The 21,308-nt window shown below is 37.3% G+C and overlaps 1 protein-coding gene across 1 annotated transcript in view; it reads right to left on the bottom strand.

Annotated features, from left to right (window-relative positions):
* Positions 1-385: 385 nt before the first annotated feature.
* The window catches only part of LOC134789969 (uncharacterized), a 92,163-nt gene continuing 71,240 nt past the window's right edge, over positions 386-21,308 (bottom strand). Inside the window, exons 39-61 of the mRNA XM_063760696.1 lie at positions 20,795-20,816; positions 19,671-19,794; positions 19,020-19,156; positions 17,233-17,283; positions 16,434-16,545; positions 15,167-15,303; positions 14,599-14,649; positions 14,123-14,231; positions 11,435-11,568; positions 11,086-11,136; positions 10,590-10,761; positions 9,857-9,987; positions 9,342-9,392; positions 8,935-9,050; positions 8,609-8,703; positions 7,983-8,467; positions 7,338-7,487; positions 7,022-7,149; positions 6,755-6,868; positions 6,047-6,108; positions 5,521-5,633; positions 5,173-5,381; positions 386-926 (exon numbers count right to left, since the gene is read on the bottom strand). Of these exons, the coding sequence (XP_063616766.1) occupies positions 696-926; positions 5,173-5,381; positions 5,521-5,633; positions 6,047-6,108; positions 6,755-6,868; positions 7,022-7,149; positions 7,338-7,487; positions 7,983-8,467; positions 8,609-8,703; positions 8,935-9,050; positions 9,342-9,392; positions 9,857-9,987; positions 10,590-10,761; positions 11,086-11,136; positions 11,435-11,568; positions 14,123-14,231; positions 14,599-14,649; positions 15,167-15,303; positions 16,434-16,545; positions 17,233-17,283; positions 19,020-19,156; positions 19,671-19,794; positions 20,795-20,816 (2,985 nt within the window). The 3' untranslated portion in view covers positions 386-695. The remainder of the gene's footprint in view (positions 927-5,172; positions 5,382-5,520; positions 5,634-6,046; positions 6,109-6,754; positions 6,869-7,021; positions 7,150-7,337; positions 7,488-7,982; positions 8,468-8,608; positions 8,704-8,934; positions 9,051-9,341; positions 9,393-9,856; positions 9,988-10,589; positions 10,762-11,085; positions 11,137-11,434; positions 11,569-14,122; positions 14,232-14,598; positions 14,650-15,166; positions 15,304-16,433; positions 16,546-17,232; positions 17,284-19,019; positions 19,157-19,670; positions 19,795-20,794; positions 20,817-21,308) is intronic.

Genomic DNA, 21,308 nt, shown 5'->3' on the forward strand with positions numbered 1-21,308 from the left:
AGTGTGTTCATTGCAAAGTTACCTATTTAATGTTTTATTTTTATACAAAGTGATAAACATTTATTCATAAAAAACAGCACCAGTTGGACAGGGTTCTGTAACATTATGTCGACCCTTAGAAATAATACTTATTGCGCCATTGGTGAGATTTTATAATGTGATTTATTTAATTAGCTATAAGTGTAAAATATTATACCTAATGTGATAATTTATTGTAGTGTTTTTAATATTGGATTTTTATAAATTAATATACAAATTATTCATAAAAAAATGTATATATTTCAAAAATCCCCATAGTTAAGAAATCACAAAATATTCACAAAACGCTCACTGGACGTTCACAATTAATTTCGCTGTGAGCAAAATTATTCATAAAAAATTGTATATCTAAACATTCACATAACGTTCACAATTAATTTCACTATGAGAAAGATTGTCCGCTCCTAGTAATTATACTATAAATCAATTTGTTACCTAGTTTATACAGCAATAACTTAAGTAGGTAAGTACCTATATTGCATAATTTCCATCGCTCAATCTAAATACAATAAAAATACGTTGCTAATACTCCGATTTTCCAATCCCCGACTTTTCAAACGCCGACCCCGATTTGGCACGTAGCCTGCGACTCCAAACGTTTAAATTTCAAAGCTCACTTAAAATTTCTGGATAGGTCACTCAGATTCAGTGTCAGATTACGTGTCCGTGTCCACCAACACCAACAGCTCGTAGGTGTTGACTGCGAACGGACGGCCGAGGATGACGATGTGGCAGCGGTAGTGTGGCGCCGGCACCGCGCCGAGCAGGAACGAGCCGCGGTAGCGCACGCGCCCCACCAGCACGCGCGGCGCCACCACCACCGACCGCGTCGGCACCGAGCCGCCCGAGCGCCAAGGGATCCACTCCACGTCCGCGTTGCATAGTACCTGACGGAAAGTTCACGTCGGCTTAGCTCTAAACAGTACCGTCTTTACCATAAGGGCACACGGCGCCCGTGCCCAGGGCCCCCGTCCTGGGTGTGTAATGATCGACATAAAAATAATTAATATATTTTCTGTAGATATAACAACATTTGATATAATTTCAGAAAATATAATAACTATTTTTTTTTAATATACATTTGGTATATTATTAAAATGTTTAATATCATTTTATATACTTATCTTTTGATATAACACTCATTTATTATAACGATCATGTGATATAATGCTCATTTATTATACAAGTATTATTATATAAGCATTATTCGGTATAATATAGGTATTTTTATGACGACATATGTAAATGTTTAACGTCTGATACTTTTTTTTTACAGCAAACACATACATACTAACAAGTATCGTGAGGTTTCCAATTTGAATCGAAAAAAAAACATCCAATGTTTAATTTAAATATATATATATCAATTTTTCTTTGCAAATTGGGTTTACTTTACCTAATCTAAACTTTATTCCTTTCATTTTATATAGGGGTCACAATTCCAACCTAACCTAACCTAGCTAGTATCCTGGTAGTGGTTTGTTTGTGTAATGAATGCAATCCTAACCTAACCTAACCTACTTTTCTGGTAGCGGTTCGTTTTGTGTAGGGGTCGCAGTTCTTAACCTAACCTAACCTAGTATTCTGGTAGCGGTTGGTTTTGTGTAGGGGTCGCAGTTCTTAACCTTACCTACCTAGTTATAAATAGCAGTTCGTTATACGTAGAAAGAGTATCGTTTTTTGTAGTGTGTAATAGTAAATGTGGAATTATATATCTAATACATTATATCAACAAAGGTTATAACAATTCTACTTTAGATGAAATAACTTTATATCATAAATTCGGTATAGGAAATATGCATTATACTTCAAGAATGTTATGCTAAATGTTATTAGATCAATTAATCATTATATAAAATGATAATATATACTAGCAAAAAGCAGAGCTTTGTAAGGGCTCGCGGAGTTTTTCTACCGAAACGTACCGGACCGCGACTTTGATCCAATCCGAGGCTTGTTTCATGTTCGATCGAGTGAGTACGTAATAATTCCGTTAAGAACGCAGCTATAAGTGATAGCAAGAAAGAAATATACTAACCGGACCCCGGTTGCTGTCCGGTACGCCTTTCTGTTACAGCTTTTACTTTGTCCATTAAAAGCGTGTCCAGACAACAAAATCAAATTGCCAATATCATCCATCCACACGTATACATTTTCATAAGCGCTTATTACATCCTACACGATCGCCCAGTACTTTTTGTAAGGAAGCCAACTGGCTTTCCTACAGAATGTTGGGTCAGCGACCCAATGTCCTTGAATTTATTTTTGCGTCCACACCACACAATTGAGCGAAATACTATCTCGTCTGGACACCTACTGGCGGTAATCACGCTGCTCCGCACATAAACACACACACACACACACAGTTCCACTAGGTACAGCCAGGGTTCAGCATCAGCTCTATCTTGGGTACTGCTCTTCTAAGTGCTCATTAAGACGTGTCAGATGACCAAAACAGCGTGTGCCTATGTTGCACTAAACCTGAGTTCCACTAGGTACAGCCAGCGTTCAGCATCAGGTCTATCTTGGGTACTAATCTCCTAAGTGCTCATCAAGACGAGTCGGATGACCAAAACAGCGTGTGCCTATGTTGCACCAAACCTGAGTTCCAATAGGTACAGCCAGGGTTCAGCATCAGCTTTATCTTGGGTACTACTCCTAAATGCTCATCAAGACGAGTCGGATGACCAAAACAGCGTGTGCCTAGGTTGCGACAAACCTGAGTTCCACTAGGTACTGCCAGAGTTCAGCATCAGCTCTATCTTGGGTACTGGTCTCCCAAGTGCTCATCATGACGAGTCGGATGTCCAAAACAGCGTGTGTCTATGTTGCATCAAACCTGAGTTCCTCTAGGTACAGCCAAGGTTCAGCATCAGCTCTATCTTGGGTGCTGCTCTTCCAAGTGCTCATCAAGACGTGTCGAGTGACTAAAACAGCGTGTGCCTGTGTTGCACCAAACCTGAGTTCCACTAGGTACAGCCAGGGTTCAGCATCAGCTCTATCTTGGGTACTACTTTCCTAAGTACTCATCAAGACGAGTTGCATGACCAAAACAGCGTGTGCCTATGTTGCACCAGACCTGAGTTCCAATAGGTACAGCCAGGGTTCAGCATCAGCTTTATCTTGGGTACTACTCTCCTAAGTGCTCATCAAGACGAGTCGGATGACCAAAACAGCGTGTGTCTATGTTGTTAAAACCCGAGCTCCATTAGTAGGGTGGTTCAAAAAACATTTTTTTTTATTTTCCTACGGGGCACCCCCTTATTTTGTTACACTTATTATGTTGATAAAATACACCAAGTTTCGTAATTTTATCTCAACTACAAGGGGGTGCTACAACACTTTGAAATTTTTCAAAGTTGTATGAAATCCAAAAAAAAAAGTTTTTATTATTCAGGATTTTATTTAAGTATCTGGTTTCACACTATTTGCACATGTGATTTATAAGTTTTTAAGTAGAAAAACATTTTTATTTCTATTTTTTATAATTTTTCAAAAGTAAGATTTTTTGAATTTCGCCTAAAAAAGTCATAAAAACTAGAAATAAATTTTTTTTTTACTTAATATCTTTTAAATCACACTTTCAAATAATGTGAAAACCACTACTTACATAAAAATCTAAAAAAAAATAAAAATCTTACTTTTGAAAAATTATAAAAAATAGAAATAAAAATTTTTTTCTACTTAAAAACTTATAAATCACATGTGCAAATAGTGTGAAACCAGATACTTAAATAAAATTCTGAATAATAAATACTTTTTTTTTTGGATATCATACAACTTTGAAAAATTTCAAAGTGTTGTAGCACCCCCTTGTAGTTGAGATAAGATTACAAAACTTGGCGTATTTTGTCAACATAACAAGTGTAACAAAATGAGGGGGTGCCGCTTCTTCTAACTAGAGTTTGAATTTTTCCCATACAAACGTGAACCACCCTATCCATTAGGTACTGTCAGGGTTCAGGATCAGCTATCTTGGGTACTGGTCTACCCAGTGATCATCATGACGAGTGGGATATCCAAAACAGCGTGTGTCTATATATGTTGCACCAAACCCGAGCTCCACTATGTACTACCAGGGTTCAGCATCAGCTCTATCTTGGGTACTACTCTCCTAAGTGCTCATCACGATGAGTCGGATGACCAAAACGTAATGTGCCTTTGTTGCACCAAACCTGAGTTCCACTAGGTACTGCCAGGGTTCTGGGTCATCTTGTTGAACTTCACGCCGACGTTGCAATTGGCGTGCAGTCGGCGTGCAGTTCCTATACAAGTTGCATTCGGGTTATAGTCCATCTGTATCGGCCCTAAGCCCTAAATCACTAAGTTTGTATTAATATGCTTATCTTTATTTATAATTTTAGCAGTTCCAAGCAATAGTAACACTAAAACTGTTTCTCGAACTGAAAATACCCGATTTAAGTTTGCTAACACAACATGACTGATTAGTTCATCAGCGTCACAAAACAAACGAGTAAATTTTATTGACCTCCGCAGTGAATATACAGCAAAATTGATTGTTCTAGTAGGTATTCACAGAAACTTAATTGCTAAATTGGGAATCAAACCAAGCGAAGCGAAGTGGGTCTGAATCCAAATTTTTAATCCACTTTTGTATTCATCGTTGATAATGGCGTAAACGCCATCTGTCAGAAAAACAAATAATTACTTAACTTTAGCACGAATGTTAATTTCATCTGTTCTCCAACAGATGGCGTTAGTAGTAATACAAAGTGTTATTCTTTTATTTTGTTTTTTTAAGTTTATAAAATGATATTTTTATGTTTGATAACACATCTAGACATGAATCTGAATTACTATGTTAAATCTCAAACCTAACAGTGCAGTAGTTTTTCCGTAAAGAGTACCACAAGAATGCATAGATTGTCGAATAGTGATAGGGCTCGCTTCGCTCGCCCTAATCATATGAAATTATATTAAGTGTTGTTATATTATTTAATAATTATACTAAATAAGCGTTATTGCAACTGATATTATAATAAAAATGTTTATAGCCATCGATACGCAGGCTTATTAGGCAGATTACGTAGGCGTCGGGTAGCACGCCGCCACGGTGGATCCCGCGTGGCTCACGCACCTGGTACCTACGACCCGCGTGGCTCAAGTACCTACCTGGTACTTGGTATAGTGGTGCACGGCGCCCTGCGCGTACAGAACGCAGCAGTGATTGAAGGGCCGCAGGGCGGCGGGCAGCACGCGGCCGCGGTGCGTGGTGCGCGCGACCCAGGTGGCCTCGTCGGCCTTCACCGCGCCACTCGGCACGGCTCCGCACGCGCTCACCACCCACACCGGCCCGCCTGATTTCCACAGTGATATCCATTCTAGAAATCAATTGTTGCACGATACTTCTGTAAGCCACCATTTGCTACTGTCGGAAGGCAGTATAATAGCATTTTTGATCAGAAAGTAATACCTATAAGTATGATTAAAAATATGAATTAAATGGACTAATCAATTTACCTGGAATGAGTCCCATGAAGTGGTTTTCCCAATTTAATTTAATGATTTGCGTATTGAAGTTTTTCCAATCTTCTGCATATTCCTCCACTTTACTTTTGAAGTAATTCCATCGCCTAGAGGAGCAAACATGATATTTTACGCTAAGATAAATGTATGATCTGGGGGCACGGTAGTGCCCCCGCCAAGACGAGCAAAGCGAAGCACAAGGGCACTAACTACCTTTTCTCGAAGCGGCTCGTCGTTTTTTTGAACCCTCATAACTTGGGTTTGGAATGTTTGGATTATACGAGATAAATATAATTCTCGAGATATGATGTCAAATGAGATTGACGGCCAACCCACATATTTTGACAAAGGTGTAGAGTTTGTGAAGTTAGGGCTTGTATATAGTAGAGTTAGAAGCTTGGCTCTACAAAAGATAATGATAACTTTTTGACAGTGCGAGCCTTATGGTTTCGTCTTGGCAACATATATTTTACATGAAAATGTTTTTGGTGGGTAGGTACTTATTTACAACGTCACTTACAAATCTGGTTGCTCTGAGTCCGTAGTGGGTGGTGGCAGTCGTAATGAATCGGTCTCCTTTACCTATAATATTGAATAGGTACAGAGTACAAATCACCTCATAGGTAGGTGAAACAAAAATACCAATACCAATAGAGTGTAGGTACATTACATTTCTTTTCTATAAATTCGGTTCAAAATGGTTAAAAAAAAATCATTTCTCATGCTCTGAAAGAGGGTCATTGTTGTTCTAAAAGATGTGCAGAAAATGATACGTTTCTGCACTAGAGCATTTTAGGTTCCAAGTACGATTTTTTTTACGATAAACAATTGAAATTTGTGTATAAATGGATTTGTTATACAATTTCCATTCTGATATTTGACTCCCCATTCCATAAATAACGATACTTTTGCCTAAATTGTTAATTGAAAGTACCCTAAAAAATAAACTATAAAAATTTATACTTAGTCATGTTTTTAAAAAAACACATGTATTTTACTTTCCTCGTATTCGAAATGAAAAGTAGAGTGTTTAACTCGGCTGAAAGGCATCATTACCTTGGTTAACAATCTACTATAGCGTCACTCGTTAAAAAAACACATGGACGTTATTACCGTATTAACTCTACTATTAATCTACATGCAATCTAGGATCGTCTGCTATTAAAGTACGTAAGAATTACGGTATGATAAGTTACTTACGTAGGTAAAAAATTAAAAGGGATCTTACTGTGACAGATATAAAGTGGGTCCATTTCTTGAACATGTCGATAACTTGCAACATTTGTTTTTGACAGTCCATGTAATTTTTATTCTTAACAGTCCCTCTGGTCGGAGAGACGATCTGGAAGAAGATACTTATCACCATGAGACATGACTGAAATTAGAATTCGAGTGGCATCCTTAAAAATTTTAACGATTCATCTTGGATCAATATTAATTGGTTCAAGACGAGTCGTTAAAACGTTTGGTTGAGAATGAACCGCATCATACACACCTTTTTATCCTGGTACCGGAGAACAAGTCGTAGAATCAACTGCCGACTGAAAAGATTGTACTGGCGCCATTGTAAGGCCTCTGTAGTTATTTTTCTCTGAAAATCATTCCAGGATTCTGTAGATGTATCTACAAACAATTTTAAAACTTTTAGTTTATAACGCTATCAAATTAATTAGTTTATGTTGTCCTTGGTATTGTTTAAAGGCGTTCGGAGATCGACATTCCATGTGGATGCTGTGGTGCTATAACACTTGCAGGCATGCACATTCATAATATTCATAACGGCCCACTCGTCCATTGGTTCCGAATATTACCTGTCAAATGACTATTGTACTGATATGACAGCGCGCGGTCCACGGTCTCTTGTATCCACTTGCGCCAGGCTTGCACGTTCCACGTCAGGCTCACCATCATGGCGTGCCAGTCGCCCATTTGATCGGTTGAGATCACCGGTATGCCTGAAACTGACGTCCACCTCTTGCTTAAATAAAACTGGACGGTGTGCTAAACTGACTACCTACCACACCACAACTATAACGAGTGTTGGTTAGGACTCGAGTTCTTTGAGTCCTCTGCTTCAAGACTCGACTCAGTTTTTCGGACTCTTATACATAATTAAGTTTAATCTAAACTCGAGTTCTTTTCAACTTGTTAGAGATCCGAGTCTTTTGTAGAGACTTGAGTCCTTTTCAGAGAACTCTTATTTTTTTTACAATTTCGAAATGCATTGTAAGTATTGTCAATATTACATATACAATAACGCCTAATTTCTTTACGCCTAATAGTCTTTATTCGGAGGCTCGAGTCCTTTTGAGTTGCTCTTATAAAAGACTCAACAAAGCACTCCAGTCGGGACTTTTTTTAAGCGCCGGGTCTCGTAAAAACGAGCTGAGTTCTTTAAATTCAGACTCAAAGGACTGTAGTTCCTACTAAAACTAACTATAACTAAAATGATTTACCATTTGAATCTGGATTTGACCTGTCAGTACGAGTATATCCCGTCTCAGAGAATAGTGTTCCCGGATTAGATTGCTTCCAAGCGAAGCCCGGCGGTGACCTGGTAGCTTCAAAGGCACCAGATTTATCGGCAGATGGTGCCGATGTTGTATGGTAAGACCAGGACTTAGATATGTCCTCAGAGTTCGATTGGGTTAAAAAGAATGAGCTCGAGGGTGTAGATTCAGATGTAGGTTCTTCGGAAGATGGAGTTGGAGACGAAGAATATTGATTTAACACTTCGAGGGACAAGTCGCTGATGGGGCTAGGAGGCTGGACGTTGGTGTCGCGGAAGGATGAGCGTGCGAGTTTGGTCGGCGAATCGAGGTACTGGCGCTGGCGGCTGTACTCGGTGGAGTAGAGCATATAGGAGGTCTGGCAGCCCTCTGTTGGGGCGTCCGCGGGGCATGTGGGGTCGTTCGCGGGGCATGTGGGCGCAGGGCAGGGCCTAAAGATGAAATATACTAAATATATTAAACAATCCTGTAAGGTTTCCTGATTTAATTCGAATTTTTACCGTATGAGGTTATTTATTATATATATATTTTGTATATCTGGCTGGCGCTCAGACAGAAAACAAAAACAGTACCTGATGGTGATATCGACACCGGGCCCGTAGGCGCGATCTCCCCGAGTTGACGATTGGAGCCGCTCGTGAGGCGCTAGATCTGACAGTGTATCCATCTAAGGAAGATACACTATTATACTATAAGGAAAACTTAGGCACATGCTGGCCACTTGCTAAATTAGGCAACAATTTTAAATTAGGTATGGCCAAAGTGAACTATCATATTATGACTTATTTGTATACTGAAAGCTGCTTGCATCTCTAAGAGACTTGATGTGGTTGTGGTTGATCTACTCAACCCATCAACAGTTTATTAGGCGTTATTCTGATATATCTGATGTAGTCACCACCAGCTGCCGCGAGCATGTGCAGCACGGGCGCGACATGCGCCTGAAGATCTCGTCGCACCACAACTCGCATTGCACGAACACGCTCTTCATGCACTTGCACACTTGGATCACACCTGAAAACCCAACCAGACTCTGGTTTTAAATACAGTGAAATCTACTATTTGTGGTTAATTGTACAGTTGCCATTAGATATATCGGAGCGGACGAAGTGGTCAAAGATATCGCAACACGTACTCTTAACGCCTTGACGATAGAGGCGTGTTCAGATATTTGTGAGCACCTTAGCCGCTCCTATATATCTGATGGCAACTATACCTAAATATTTAGCGGCATAACAACATGCCCCGTCAAAAGATCAAGATTAACATTTTGGCTACGAAGGCAAAAATGTATTTTGTACTCACGTGGTTGTAAAAGTTGAACAGCAAGATACCGAGTAGCATCAGCAATTACACCTGCAATTTGATAATAAACGTAAGTAGGTACCTATGTGTCTTAGGTTGGTATTTCACCTGTCCAATGTCATTGCGTCTCACTCTTTCAATAAGCAAAAATGTGAGACGCAATACACATTGGACAGATGGAATACCACGCCCTAATACGACAATGACGAGCTCACTTAAAAGCTAATGGCAGAACTGGCTTAGCTCTAGAGTGCGTGTAACTAGAAACCAATAATAAATAATCGCAGATAGCGAGGACATGGAATTATTTTTTGTTTGAAATACTACAGCACCCAATTTTACCCTACTAACTGGGTAGGTAATTTCTGATGCTCAGGTTTCCTTTAAATTCATAACAAGTACACATCTCTTAAAAGTTTTACGACAGGTAAACTTCAAAGTAATGTTCCTATAAAGTACATAAGTAGTAATACCTACTAGTAATACGTAAATAAGACGATTATGACATTTCTCACCATCCATGAGCTCTTTTTGGTTATCGGGTACTAATCCTTCCATCAAACAAACAATTTTGTTTTGAACTTTACGTTCCACTACGGGATCTGCACCGGTCACCGTTAGCTGATCTGTATTTTTTCCAGCTAATCTGAAATCGGATGTCATTTATAAATGTCGGATGATGAAACTTTTTTTTTATTTATTATTTTACACGACCTGAATATACAATTGTACATATCGCCCCTATCAAGTCCTCTTCTTATAGCTTCAGAACTTATGCCAATTACATCCATATAAGGAAACATAAAATAAAATTAATTAAAATCTATTTGTTAACCATTTGTGCCTTGTCCGATATTGGGTTACGTGATGATGATGAATGATGATGAAATTGCTTAAAATATTTTGAGAGGTGACGATAAAAAGGCCTCTCCCATAAACATTTTATAGTGAAGTCGAGAGCCATCCAGCCAACGAAGCTTAAATAGCGGTTAACGTTTGTTTCTTTGCAATATTCGACAAATTACGACTGCCCATTTTCACCATAAATACTAGAATAGCAGCCACATCCTATGTCAGCGGCGGATTTGCAGTCTTTGCCGCTCTAGGCTAGGCCCCAGGCCCTGTAGCCGCCCCTTTCTCAGCACCCATCACATTGACTACATTTTGAGTTGTTTCTTGTTATCATCAGCGAATTTTTTGTCACAATTTGCCGCCCCTAATATCTTGCTGCCCTAGGCCCGGGTCTACTTGGCCTTAGGGCAAATCCGCCACTGTCCTTTGTGAAAAGAAAAGTAGTTGAAAACTTGCATGCGAGCTCCATCTCCGTTTGACTGGCGAACGGTGCCGTGCCGCAGCAGCAGACCCTCAGGAGCAGAGGCAAGCCGGTCTACGACTTGTTTTAGCAGAGCCGTCCTTTGTTCTGACAGAAGTACATTTATACTATTATAGGAAATTCCATATATATAAAATAAATGCTAATTTCAAATAAAAAAAAATTCTTAAGCTATAACCCCCCATATATATTAAAATAAATAATATACTTATAAATAAAATTCTAGAAAAAATTCTATGTTATTATAGGAGGGCCGACCCCAAATAACGGGACATGGCAAAGAAGAAGAAGATAGGAAATTCCATATTCGTACTATACATATGTAATGGGTCAACTATAGGTACAAAGGTACCTACATACTAGATACCTTAATTTAATACCTAAATCTATCAAATAACGGTTTTGTTTTACCTTGAAGCATGATGTACGACACCAATAATTTCGTTTGTGCGCGTATGACACCTGTAAAAATAATTTTGACACATTATTTATGCAAACGTATATAGCCCATAGCCGCACTAGCGCGAATTGGTAAGGTTTACTGATATACTCAAGTATTTCTTATTGAAATAAAACATTTAGAATGGAAGTATACTGTATTATTTCATGCTTTTCTGTGTTGTTAGCTTAATAAAGTTAGAAAGCGTTATTAAAATAATCTTTCGGAATCCTCTAAACACCGTCACATCTAAATTTATTTGGATTCTTCACCTGCGTTGTGAACCTAGTCATGGCAGAGGCTATTGTTTTGTGAACATACCGTCTAAGTCGGATTTAGTGTATCCTCTTTCGGGCACGTTATTCATTATTCTGGTCAGTTTGTTTGAGATATTGCTTTCCAAACGAAGGTTAGAGAGATTGATCTGATCTGCATACGATGTCAATAATCGAAGGCTGAAATAAGAAAGAAAGCATGTACAGTCAGTCAGTACCTACAAACTTTGCTTACCATAGAAATAAGCACGTGTTTCGATATATTTGGCCACTTTGGTCATCGTTATTTATTTATTTTGATGTTGACTGTAGTACCTAGTTACCTCCGCACATTAGGTAAGCATTATATTAAAATTAATGTTTTAGATTATGTATTGTGCTATTTGTGCTCAACGGAAAACAGTTCACACAGATTATAGTAGGGTTAGTAAGAGCATTGCGTATGCACTTTAGTCTCAGGCGATGCCGCTTGGCACGATTATTCCTTAGGTCAAACAAAGCTGATTTGGCCCGGTAGCCAAGAGATCGTAACCGGGTATACCCCCCAAAAAGAGGGGGTGAAAGGGTGGGCTCTCCAGGTCCAATATATGCTATATTTCTTTCTGTTTTTAGCAACTAGGGCAAGTTATATATTATTTTCGTATAATTTAGGGATGAAGAAGAAGAAAATTTAAGCCGAAAGTTTGAACATCGATTAATTACAATAAAGTAGACCCCGTTATCGGAGGTGCAAATTGGTAGCTGTCAAGTTCTTAGGGATGGGTAAACATAAACATTATTTTGAAATACTAGCTATAAGGTAACGGGCTCCAAGTTCGTGTTAGTACGTTATTTCGTTAGTTTTGTTTCTGGCGCAAATAATAAGGAATTCAAATATTTTTTATTCAAATTATAAATATGAAAAAAATCTGTATTATTTAATCTCTTCAATAAAATAATAACCAATATTTTAGTGATTAAACTGAGAGTAATACGACGGTGGAAACTGTCAGACGGCCGCGAACAGCTGTGTTGTATGCGTGCACTTTTTTTAGGCGTAAGGTGCGCGCTCTCACTTGTTAAGCTTATAGGAAGGAAAAGCTAAACCCATTCGAATAAAAGTTTTTGGGAGTGTTTTTGTGGGTTCCTTAGTAATTGATTTGATAAGAAAAAAGATTGAATATATGCATAGAAATACCTTAAAATTGCAATAAATCGACTCACGAAATAGCGGTCATTTTATTTTACGTGTGTCTCCTATTTCGTGCCACTAACGAATCAAGGGTTTTCTAGATACATTTTGAGTGCTTGTTAGGGTTTTTTTAAATATAACAACGAAGATAATTAAAAAAATAAATTAGAAAACAATTAATGTATTTCATGAAGTTTCGTATGAGCGAAATTCGGTATATGTTTTTTTCACTAGAATTCTCATAAAACAAGTTTGAATGTGACCCGAGTTAAAAATTTTAAGGTAAGTATATTCCACGTATATTCTCATATTAACTACTAGCACAATTTTATTTATAATTCAATTTATTTGATTTATTTTTGTGTATGTTTATATTTAACATATAAGATAGTTATTTTTTTTTGTAAATATATATATTTTTAAATTTTAATTTTGTTTTATTTTTTTTTTATTTTTTTTTATTTATATAGTTCGGCTTTTAATCAAGTATTAAAGTACCCATATGGTTTACAAAGTCTTAATTCAACCATTAAAGTCGACGAGTACAAAAAACTTTAAGCTAGCTTTCAATTTAACATTTTTTTTTATATTATTTTTAATTTGACCTTACAGTTACTCGTAAGTAGGTAAGACCGTTAAATATTTAAAATTATTATCAGCAAATTATCACCAATTACTCTAAGAAAATGTATTCCGAAACAGGGAACACGAATTCACGAACTTAGGAGCTGAGCTAAATTTGTATCACGAAATGGGAGCCAAATAAGAGGTTCACGAAAAAATTCATATAAAAAAAAGTTTCAACTAAAACCCTATAGTTTATACATTAAATTATTAACAAAGAACTAATATAATTTACTCAAAAGCTTTCAAGGTATTGATATGCTCAGTAATATTTAAAAAAAATATACAACTCTCAAGAGCCTTAACCTGCCGAAACAGGGGCCCTTTACCTATGTTGATAATTTTTATTTACCATTATGAGAGTCTTAACCCCCTTATTCATAAAACTTTGACTTATTGTCCTATGTCCCCTAGGTGGGGCAGGTAAAACTTTACGGGCCTGATTTAGTTAAATTATGTTTTATCCCTTTCTTACAAATACATAAGTCAAAATTACAAATTAATAAGGACAAACGATTATTAGCTAATTAAGGTTTGTAGCGCGTTTATGAATAAGGGGGTTAGACTTTAATTAAACGTGTTTATTTTATAAAACAGAATCGGCCTAAAGCAAAGGGGGTGCAAGAAAAAGCGCTTCCCTAACTAATAGGGCGTGTTAAATATGCTCTTCTCTTCCTCCCGTTATCCCGGCATTTTCTCCACGGCTGGGGTCCGCTTGACAACTAATCCCAAGTATTGACGTAGGCACTAGTTTTATTTTTACGAAATCGACTGCCATCTGACCTTCCAACCCATAGAGCACTCCCAGAGGGCAAACTAGGCTTTAGGTATTGGGATTAGTCCGGTTTCCTCACGATGTTTTCCTTGACCGAAAAGGAACTGGTAAATATCAAATGATATTTCGTACGTAAGTTCCGTTCATTTATTTGTTCCACTTACTAAGCTGCGGAATCCTTGTACGTTTTGGAGATAGCTCCCTCAACGAGCAGCGCGCTTCCCTGCGTGTCCATCTCTTTCAGGAGCGCCACGTAGGCCTCAATGCTCGGATCTGCAAATTAAAACACGAGACGTTGCGATTATAAAATATATGACAGAAAATGTAAACCTTTCTTTATCACACTTGCTCGTAAAAGGTGTTATTACACGAAGGTGCTGCTATCCGTAAATTCTAAATTTCATGTGAGTACCTCCGAAATTAGGCAAAAGTTTTATTTTTCCCTTTTTCCCTCACAAGTGTGATGAAAAACATTGTGTTTGCCACGGGTGGTACAGGAATTACGAACTCGTGTTAATTAAGCCTTCGCCTTCGGGCTTCAACGTTCGTAAAATATTGTTTACACAATGTAATACCTACTATTAATTATATTTAGATTTTCAGAGACAGAAAGGTATACATTAAAAGCAATGTAACAGACCTGGTCTACCCACAACGCCGGACAAATAGTAAGCAGTATTTTGGATGTGTTCTGAAAAAAAAAAGTTTATTAAACACACATCTGACGTTGACCACGCTTTTTTGCATGACAGACATGCTATAGCTATATTAGATAGCACGCTAAGTATTATAAGTACCAATTTATACTACAAAACAAGGACCCTAAGATGGCTAAGATCTAAAAGATTTATAGAAGATTTATAGGGTGTTTCTTTTAACCTTTGGGATTTTTTTTGCGATCTGAATAGGTATATAGATCATACTGAGCAACTTTTACTATGGGACATCAACATCTGACCAACCAAAATGTATGCAACGGTCAATTATTTTTTTTCGTGATTTCGGGGTTGCTCAGTATGACCTACGTAAATATCCACATCGCTAAATATTCATTTATAATTTATTGCACAAAAGAAATGTTGCCGGGAGTAAAAAGAAACCTGTGTCTCACGACAGCTCAGTCATACAGACGATATTATATGTACATATATCTACGTAAAGGGCAACTTTTCAAAGAAATACAATATTGATCCACTTTGACTTGCAACCTTTCATAGTGCCTATTAATTTGCGAGGCATAGTGCGACATCGGATTGTGTCTTCTAATTTCCTGGACAGATGAGCGACAGTTCGAGATGGCTCTACATCTGGCGCCTCTGGTATAGAATGTTGCATTTTCTTCAACCTGGCGGCAGCAATAATTTAACCCTTTACCAGGCTGACATTTCAAAAATGACAATCGATTGTCAGTCTTACTCATCGAAAACAGAACACATGTTTGAAGTGCCGTATGTGGGAAATATATATCCCTTAGCCCGGTAAAGGGCAAGATACACGTAGAAATAAGTTGCGCTATATAGTGTCCCGTATAAAACGAATCCTCTATTTGCGAAAGTACGAATTAAAATACATATCTCAAAACGACTAGGTACAACACGGATTGTTTCTTCTAATCTTCTGGACAGATGAGCGACAGTTCGAGATGGCTCTACATCTACATCAGGCAGCAATAATTTAACCCTTTACCAGGCTGACATTTCAAGAATGACAATCGAATGTAACGTCAGTCTTACTCATCGAAAATAGAACATATTATGTTTGAAGTGCCGTATGTAGGAAATATGTATATATCCCTTAGCCCGGTAAAGGGTTAAAGATACACGTAGAAATAAGTTGCGCTAAATACTGTCCCATATAAACAGATTCCTCTATTTGCGAAAGTACGAATTATAATAATTATCTCAAAACGACTAAAACAGGAAGAAACAAAAGTAACAAGGGTAAGTATTTATTCGAGCCATCATTTTGCATATCTAGTATGGATATCTCAGATTTTTTTTCGGGCACCGGCCCTAATCTTTTAAATAAAATGTATTGTTTCCTTTATGTAGTGGTTACACTGCATACTGCTAAAAGCCTCGACATAAGTACCTAACGGGAACAAGCCCGTTTAAAAAGCCAACTTACCATTCTATTTATATGGTTCTAATTCATGAAACGGCCCATTCGGAGATAACACGTTTTGTTATCTCCAAAGATAAGACCACCCTGATTGTCCTCTGAATGAGCTGTGACATAAATTTGAACCTTAATACTATCACGATAGTTGCCTTTGCCACGTGCGGGAGACCGCTCTTAAAAGAAACAAACTTTGCTTTTGCTCTGCAAACAGTCTTTTGTTTAACAGATTAGCACCCGAGCTCGAAAAAAACTGAGTAAATTTATACTATTATATAAATAAGTCTCAATGCTGAGCAGGATCAAAATCCTCAACCCCAAGATTATTTCGTTTAAGGCTTAGACAGTCTTAATTACCTCTGTGCAGCAAAGAAATTAGTCTCATTCATTTCATTTTTGACAATCAATGTATTGTTCCCATGTTTTTGCATTTCATATATCAGTCCATCCTTCACAAGCGCCTTGTAACCTATAATAATTAAAATTAAATTAAATTATCATTTATTTCGACCATCTGGGATCATGCATAACAAACACAACAAAATAATACATTACAACCAATTAAATTAAATAAATAAATATTAGGGGACATCTTACACAGATCAATCTAGCCCCAAACTAAGCAAAGCTTGTACTATGGGTGCTAGGCGACGATATACATACTTATATAGATAAATACATACTTATATACATAGAAAACAGCCATGACTCAGGAACAAATATTAGTGTTCATCACACAAATAAATGCCCTTACTGGGATTCGAACCCAGGACCATCGGCTTCGCAGGCAGGGTCACTATCCACTAGGCCAGACCGGTCGTCTTTTTATTTAATTAAATTAAATTAGTTCATTTTATTTATAATTAAATTGAACTTTTATTAATCCGACCCGACCCGAGCTGCCCCCGACGCAAAGGTGCCCATCACGCTCGCTGCGTTGCCGCGTTGGATTGCGATGGACAACCTTTGAATCAGGAAAAACCCGGAGCGAGGGTCAAGGCCTCTTTCAAGCAGGCGACGAGTCGAGGCGAACGAATTAGTTTTAATTAATAAAATTGTAGGTATAGGTACTCAACCAAGATTAAAGGATTTTATAAAATTAGTATTTATGTAGGTACTTATTTGCTAATTTAAATAACGAATTGTTAATACATACTATCAGCAACAAAGAATTCGGCAAGGCTATGTGAAGCTTCAATGACAACATCTGTAAATATGAAGAAAATATTTAGGCCGGATAGGTCTGAGCGCGGGCAACCCCATTTCCCGCCGAGGTATGTAGGTATAGTGCTTTTCTCAAACATGCAATGAAATAAATAAAATAAAAAATCCACGAAACCCAAGTTTTATTTATAGAAAAAACTAAAAGTAAAGTAAAGTACACCCAAAATATAACCAACACGTACCTATATCATTATCACGCGTATGTTTTACACGAGTCGTGTATTTTTACTACCCGTATATTTTCATGTATCTTTGATTTTTTCGCCTTGTATCCGTCTGACTGTCGTTTTCGTCACATAAGTTTACATAGTCTTTCATGTTGATATCATGTTTCACATACATCGTTGCTTTATGCACGGAGTAAATAAGTATAATTTCCACAGTGTTGACGAATTTGTAGTTACATCCATTTAAAATATGCCACAAAACTGTTTCTAATAAACTGTAAGCCATTTTTCTTAGTTTCTTAAATAATAAAATTGCCATAAGCAACCATATACATACTTCGTCTTTGACTTGGCGGCAGAGGCAGCAAGATATTAAAATCAATTCTGCTTACGCTGCCAATTCCAACGCCTACGATTACAATTAATATTAATTTCATTATTTCGTCGGAACTCATATTAAAGTCAAAAAATCAACAACGCACCATAAATCCAATAAAACAGAATTAATATTTTTCAACTTTACCTCCATAACAATTTAAAAAATATAACTACGCGTGTTTGAGTAGACCTTTTTACCGCTAACGTTTAGATGAAATATTTTAAATGTTTTTATTTGTGTAGTTAAATTTATAATTTAAAATTATAAAATTATAGAATGTATTATTTATTAAGTTCATGTTGATTTTATACAAATAAAACTGCAAATTATAGCAAACATTGTTTTTTGTTTTTTTTTATAGGCGTAGTGGCAGTGTCATTACGAACCATAAAGCAAATACTGCCTCTAATTTTTTTTAATGGATGAATGCCACGATGCTGTGTCACAAATATCTGTGAAATGAAAATTAAAAAAGAGGACTTTGCCGGCCTAGGCCTGCAAGATGTGCCGGCCTAGGCCTGCAAGATGTGTATGAAATTCCATTAACGACCTTTTGTCCTAGCCGCACCTGAAACGTCATACTTCGCAGCCTATTATAAGGAACATAACATCAATATTTCATTGCATGTTTGAGAAAATGAATTAATAATAATAATAAAAAATGCAACAGCAGTTTGAATTACAATACTGAAGGAAATAAGTCACACAGAACTGTGCAGTGAGAATATACTAAGGGCAAGTTGCACCAAAGCCAAACTCCAGTGAAAATTTCCATATAATAAAATTTTGCGAACGCTTTCGGTGAAAGACGATCTGGTGCAACCAACCCTAAAGTGCGACAGAAGTGCCTAGCCCTTGGTCATGTAGGTAGCTACATGATGAGCCGCTAGGCTAGAGGATAAGCCAAAGGCCATCGACACGTGATAGTAGGTAGGTACCTACTGTTAAAGCATATAGTATGAACTGTTATTCTGTGTCAGTCTTTAAACGAGCAATTCTTGTATATTTATTTACTCTTAACGATTGCGATGAAATTTGTTATACCTATGGGGTTTTCGGGGCCGAAAAATCGATCTAGCTAGGTCTTGTCTCTGGGAAAACGCGCATTTTCGAGTTTTCAAATGTTTTCCGAGCAAAGCTCGGTCTCCAAGATATTTAAGTTTAGGTAAATACCAGTCATGGTATCCTGCAGCTGAGCCGGAGTACTGCTACTGACAAGCGTGTCTAGCTTCCGCTCAAACTTGTTGGCCAAACGCGACGTATCGCCAGACTCCTTCACAGATTGGTGCACTTCGGATGGATTCTTCAACCTGTTTTAATTTATGCTTAGAGTTAGACCAAGCTAAGTGGACAGTGATGTCGATAACTCAGAACAGTCTGGGCTACGCTTTCATAGGAAAGTGTTATTTAAGCGTTAAGCTGTTGACGTAACGTTGACAAGAAGTTGGACACTTGCACAGACGTCTGGGCTAACAAAATCGCTGTCAACTTAGCTTGGCCTCTAACTCTATCAGCATTTTTATACTTATATCTAAATATTCATTTTAGGCCAGGCAATGAATGCTCAAAAAAATTATAGAGGGAAATGCTTGGAACACATTTTTTGACTTCGTAACTTTGTTTGGACTAGTTACGAGGTGAATATATCAAAAGTCCCCGGCCGTAGCCCTTGAGCCTTGAGGGGGGGGAGAGGTGGGTTTGAAGATCCCATTTTTCGGTTTTTCGATTACATGCTCCGACGCAAACGCTTTAGCTGGCGTGCTGTAACACAATATTTAGCGTTTGCTGGATCTATAAATTAAAAGTTTAAGGTAGAGTCCTCACCAATCCGAGGCGGCCTTGTGCGAGAGTTCGGAGTGAGAATGTTTGTAGAACGTTTCGCCGCCCTTGGCCTGTAGTTGCCTGTGCAGAATACCCAACGCAGCCTGCTGCTCCGCTTCGTCGGCATCTGTTCACGATAGGTGGAGTGCGTTGCGTATAATTAATAAAGATTTTAATTAACAACTATGTACTTTTTTCAGAATTCCGGTCGTTAGGAGGACTCACAGTTAAAGTTTTACCGCCTTATTCATAAACGCACTACAAACCTCAATTAGCTAATAATCGTTTGTCCTTATCTGTCATTCTGACTTATGTATTGGTACGAAAGGGATAAAATATAATTTAACTAAATCAGGGCCGTAAAGTAAAAATAAGAGAAGAGCAGTACCTCTTAACACAGGTAATAATTTACTTAAAAAGAGGTACTAAATACTATAATGTTATCTGTAATTTACTCTTGATTGAATAAATAAACTTTGATTTTATTTGATTTTTTGATAAAGTTTTATGAATTATGGGGGTTTGTCTACAACATACCAACAAGTGAAACAAATACTCGGAATTTACAAACAACGTTAAAGTTTACAGTATACGTTATAGTATAAGCATGTTAGCAAACTTTAAAAAAAGCTTTCATTGGACTCACCGGTATAACCGCCACGCTTTTTCTTGGCACTAAAAATACAAAGACATTAGAGATTTACAGACATCGTTGAGAAATTTAATGATTAACTATAATTTTTTTTTATTTGCGATACGCGTTTTACACATCTTTGACCGTCCAGCATAAGTTGCGTTCTTGCGCGCAAGTCCATACTTCAACTCGCGCATACGATGTCTCGCGCGCGGGAACGCAACTCATGCTAACTGGACGCTCGACGCAAAAATAGAGTAAATTGTATAATAAGATAATTATTAAAACAATAAAGCCTAGGACAGTCGTTGGACTCGTTGATAAGGCTAGATGTTTTTTTTTAATAAATGGCAATACAATTTTAAAATAATGATTTTATATGTAAAAACTAATTAATAGAGGACCTGATTTTAGTAGGTAGGTACGAGATATAAAAAGTACCTAATGTCTCAAAATATATTACTAAAATGTATAAATGTTATTGAATAGGTACCTTCTTGCTGCCTCAGCAGCACCTGTAATAAAAGGTGTGATCATTGATTAGTTTATAACGTAATTAAGGGTCACTCAAGAAATAAAAATGGCCAAGAGTATGTCGGGCCACGCACAGTGTTCAAAGGTTTAATTGACTCTGTTCTTAATAGTGTTCTAAAAAGATTTTTCACCACACACACACAAGGAAAATACTAAATGTAAAATATCAAACAAAATCGTAGCAAATCGATTCAAAATGAATGTTATTGAATAAATAAATATTTATCATTCAAAATCATAATCTACATATCATAATCATAGTCAATTCTACCGGCAAACATCAGAAAATAACTCACACTGCAACTTTCTTATCAGTTTTTGAACAATCAAGAGAGCATTTACCAGATGGTGCGGTAAAAAGGATTTTATTAAGCTACCTTCATCTTTTTGGATGAACCAGCAGTAAATGAAACATCCTTAACTCGTAAGGCCCAGCCATACAAGAAACAAATCCAAAATTTGTCAGTGTAATT

This window comes from Cydia splendana, chromosome 4 (genome assembly GCF_910591565.1).
Source record: "Cydia splendana chromosome 4, ilCydSple1.2, whole genome shotgun sequence".
NCBI classification, from domain to species: domain Eukaryota; kingdom Metazoa; phylum Arthropoda; class Insecta; order Lepidoptera; family Tortricidae; genus Cydia; species Cydia splendana.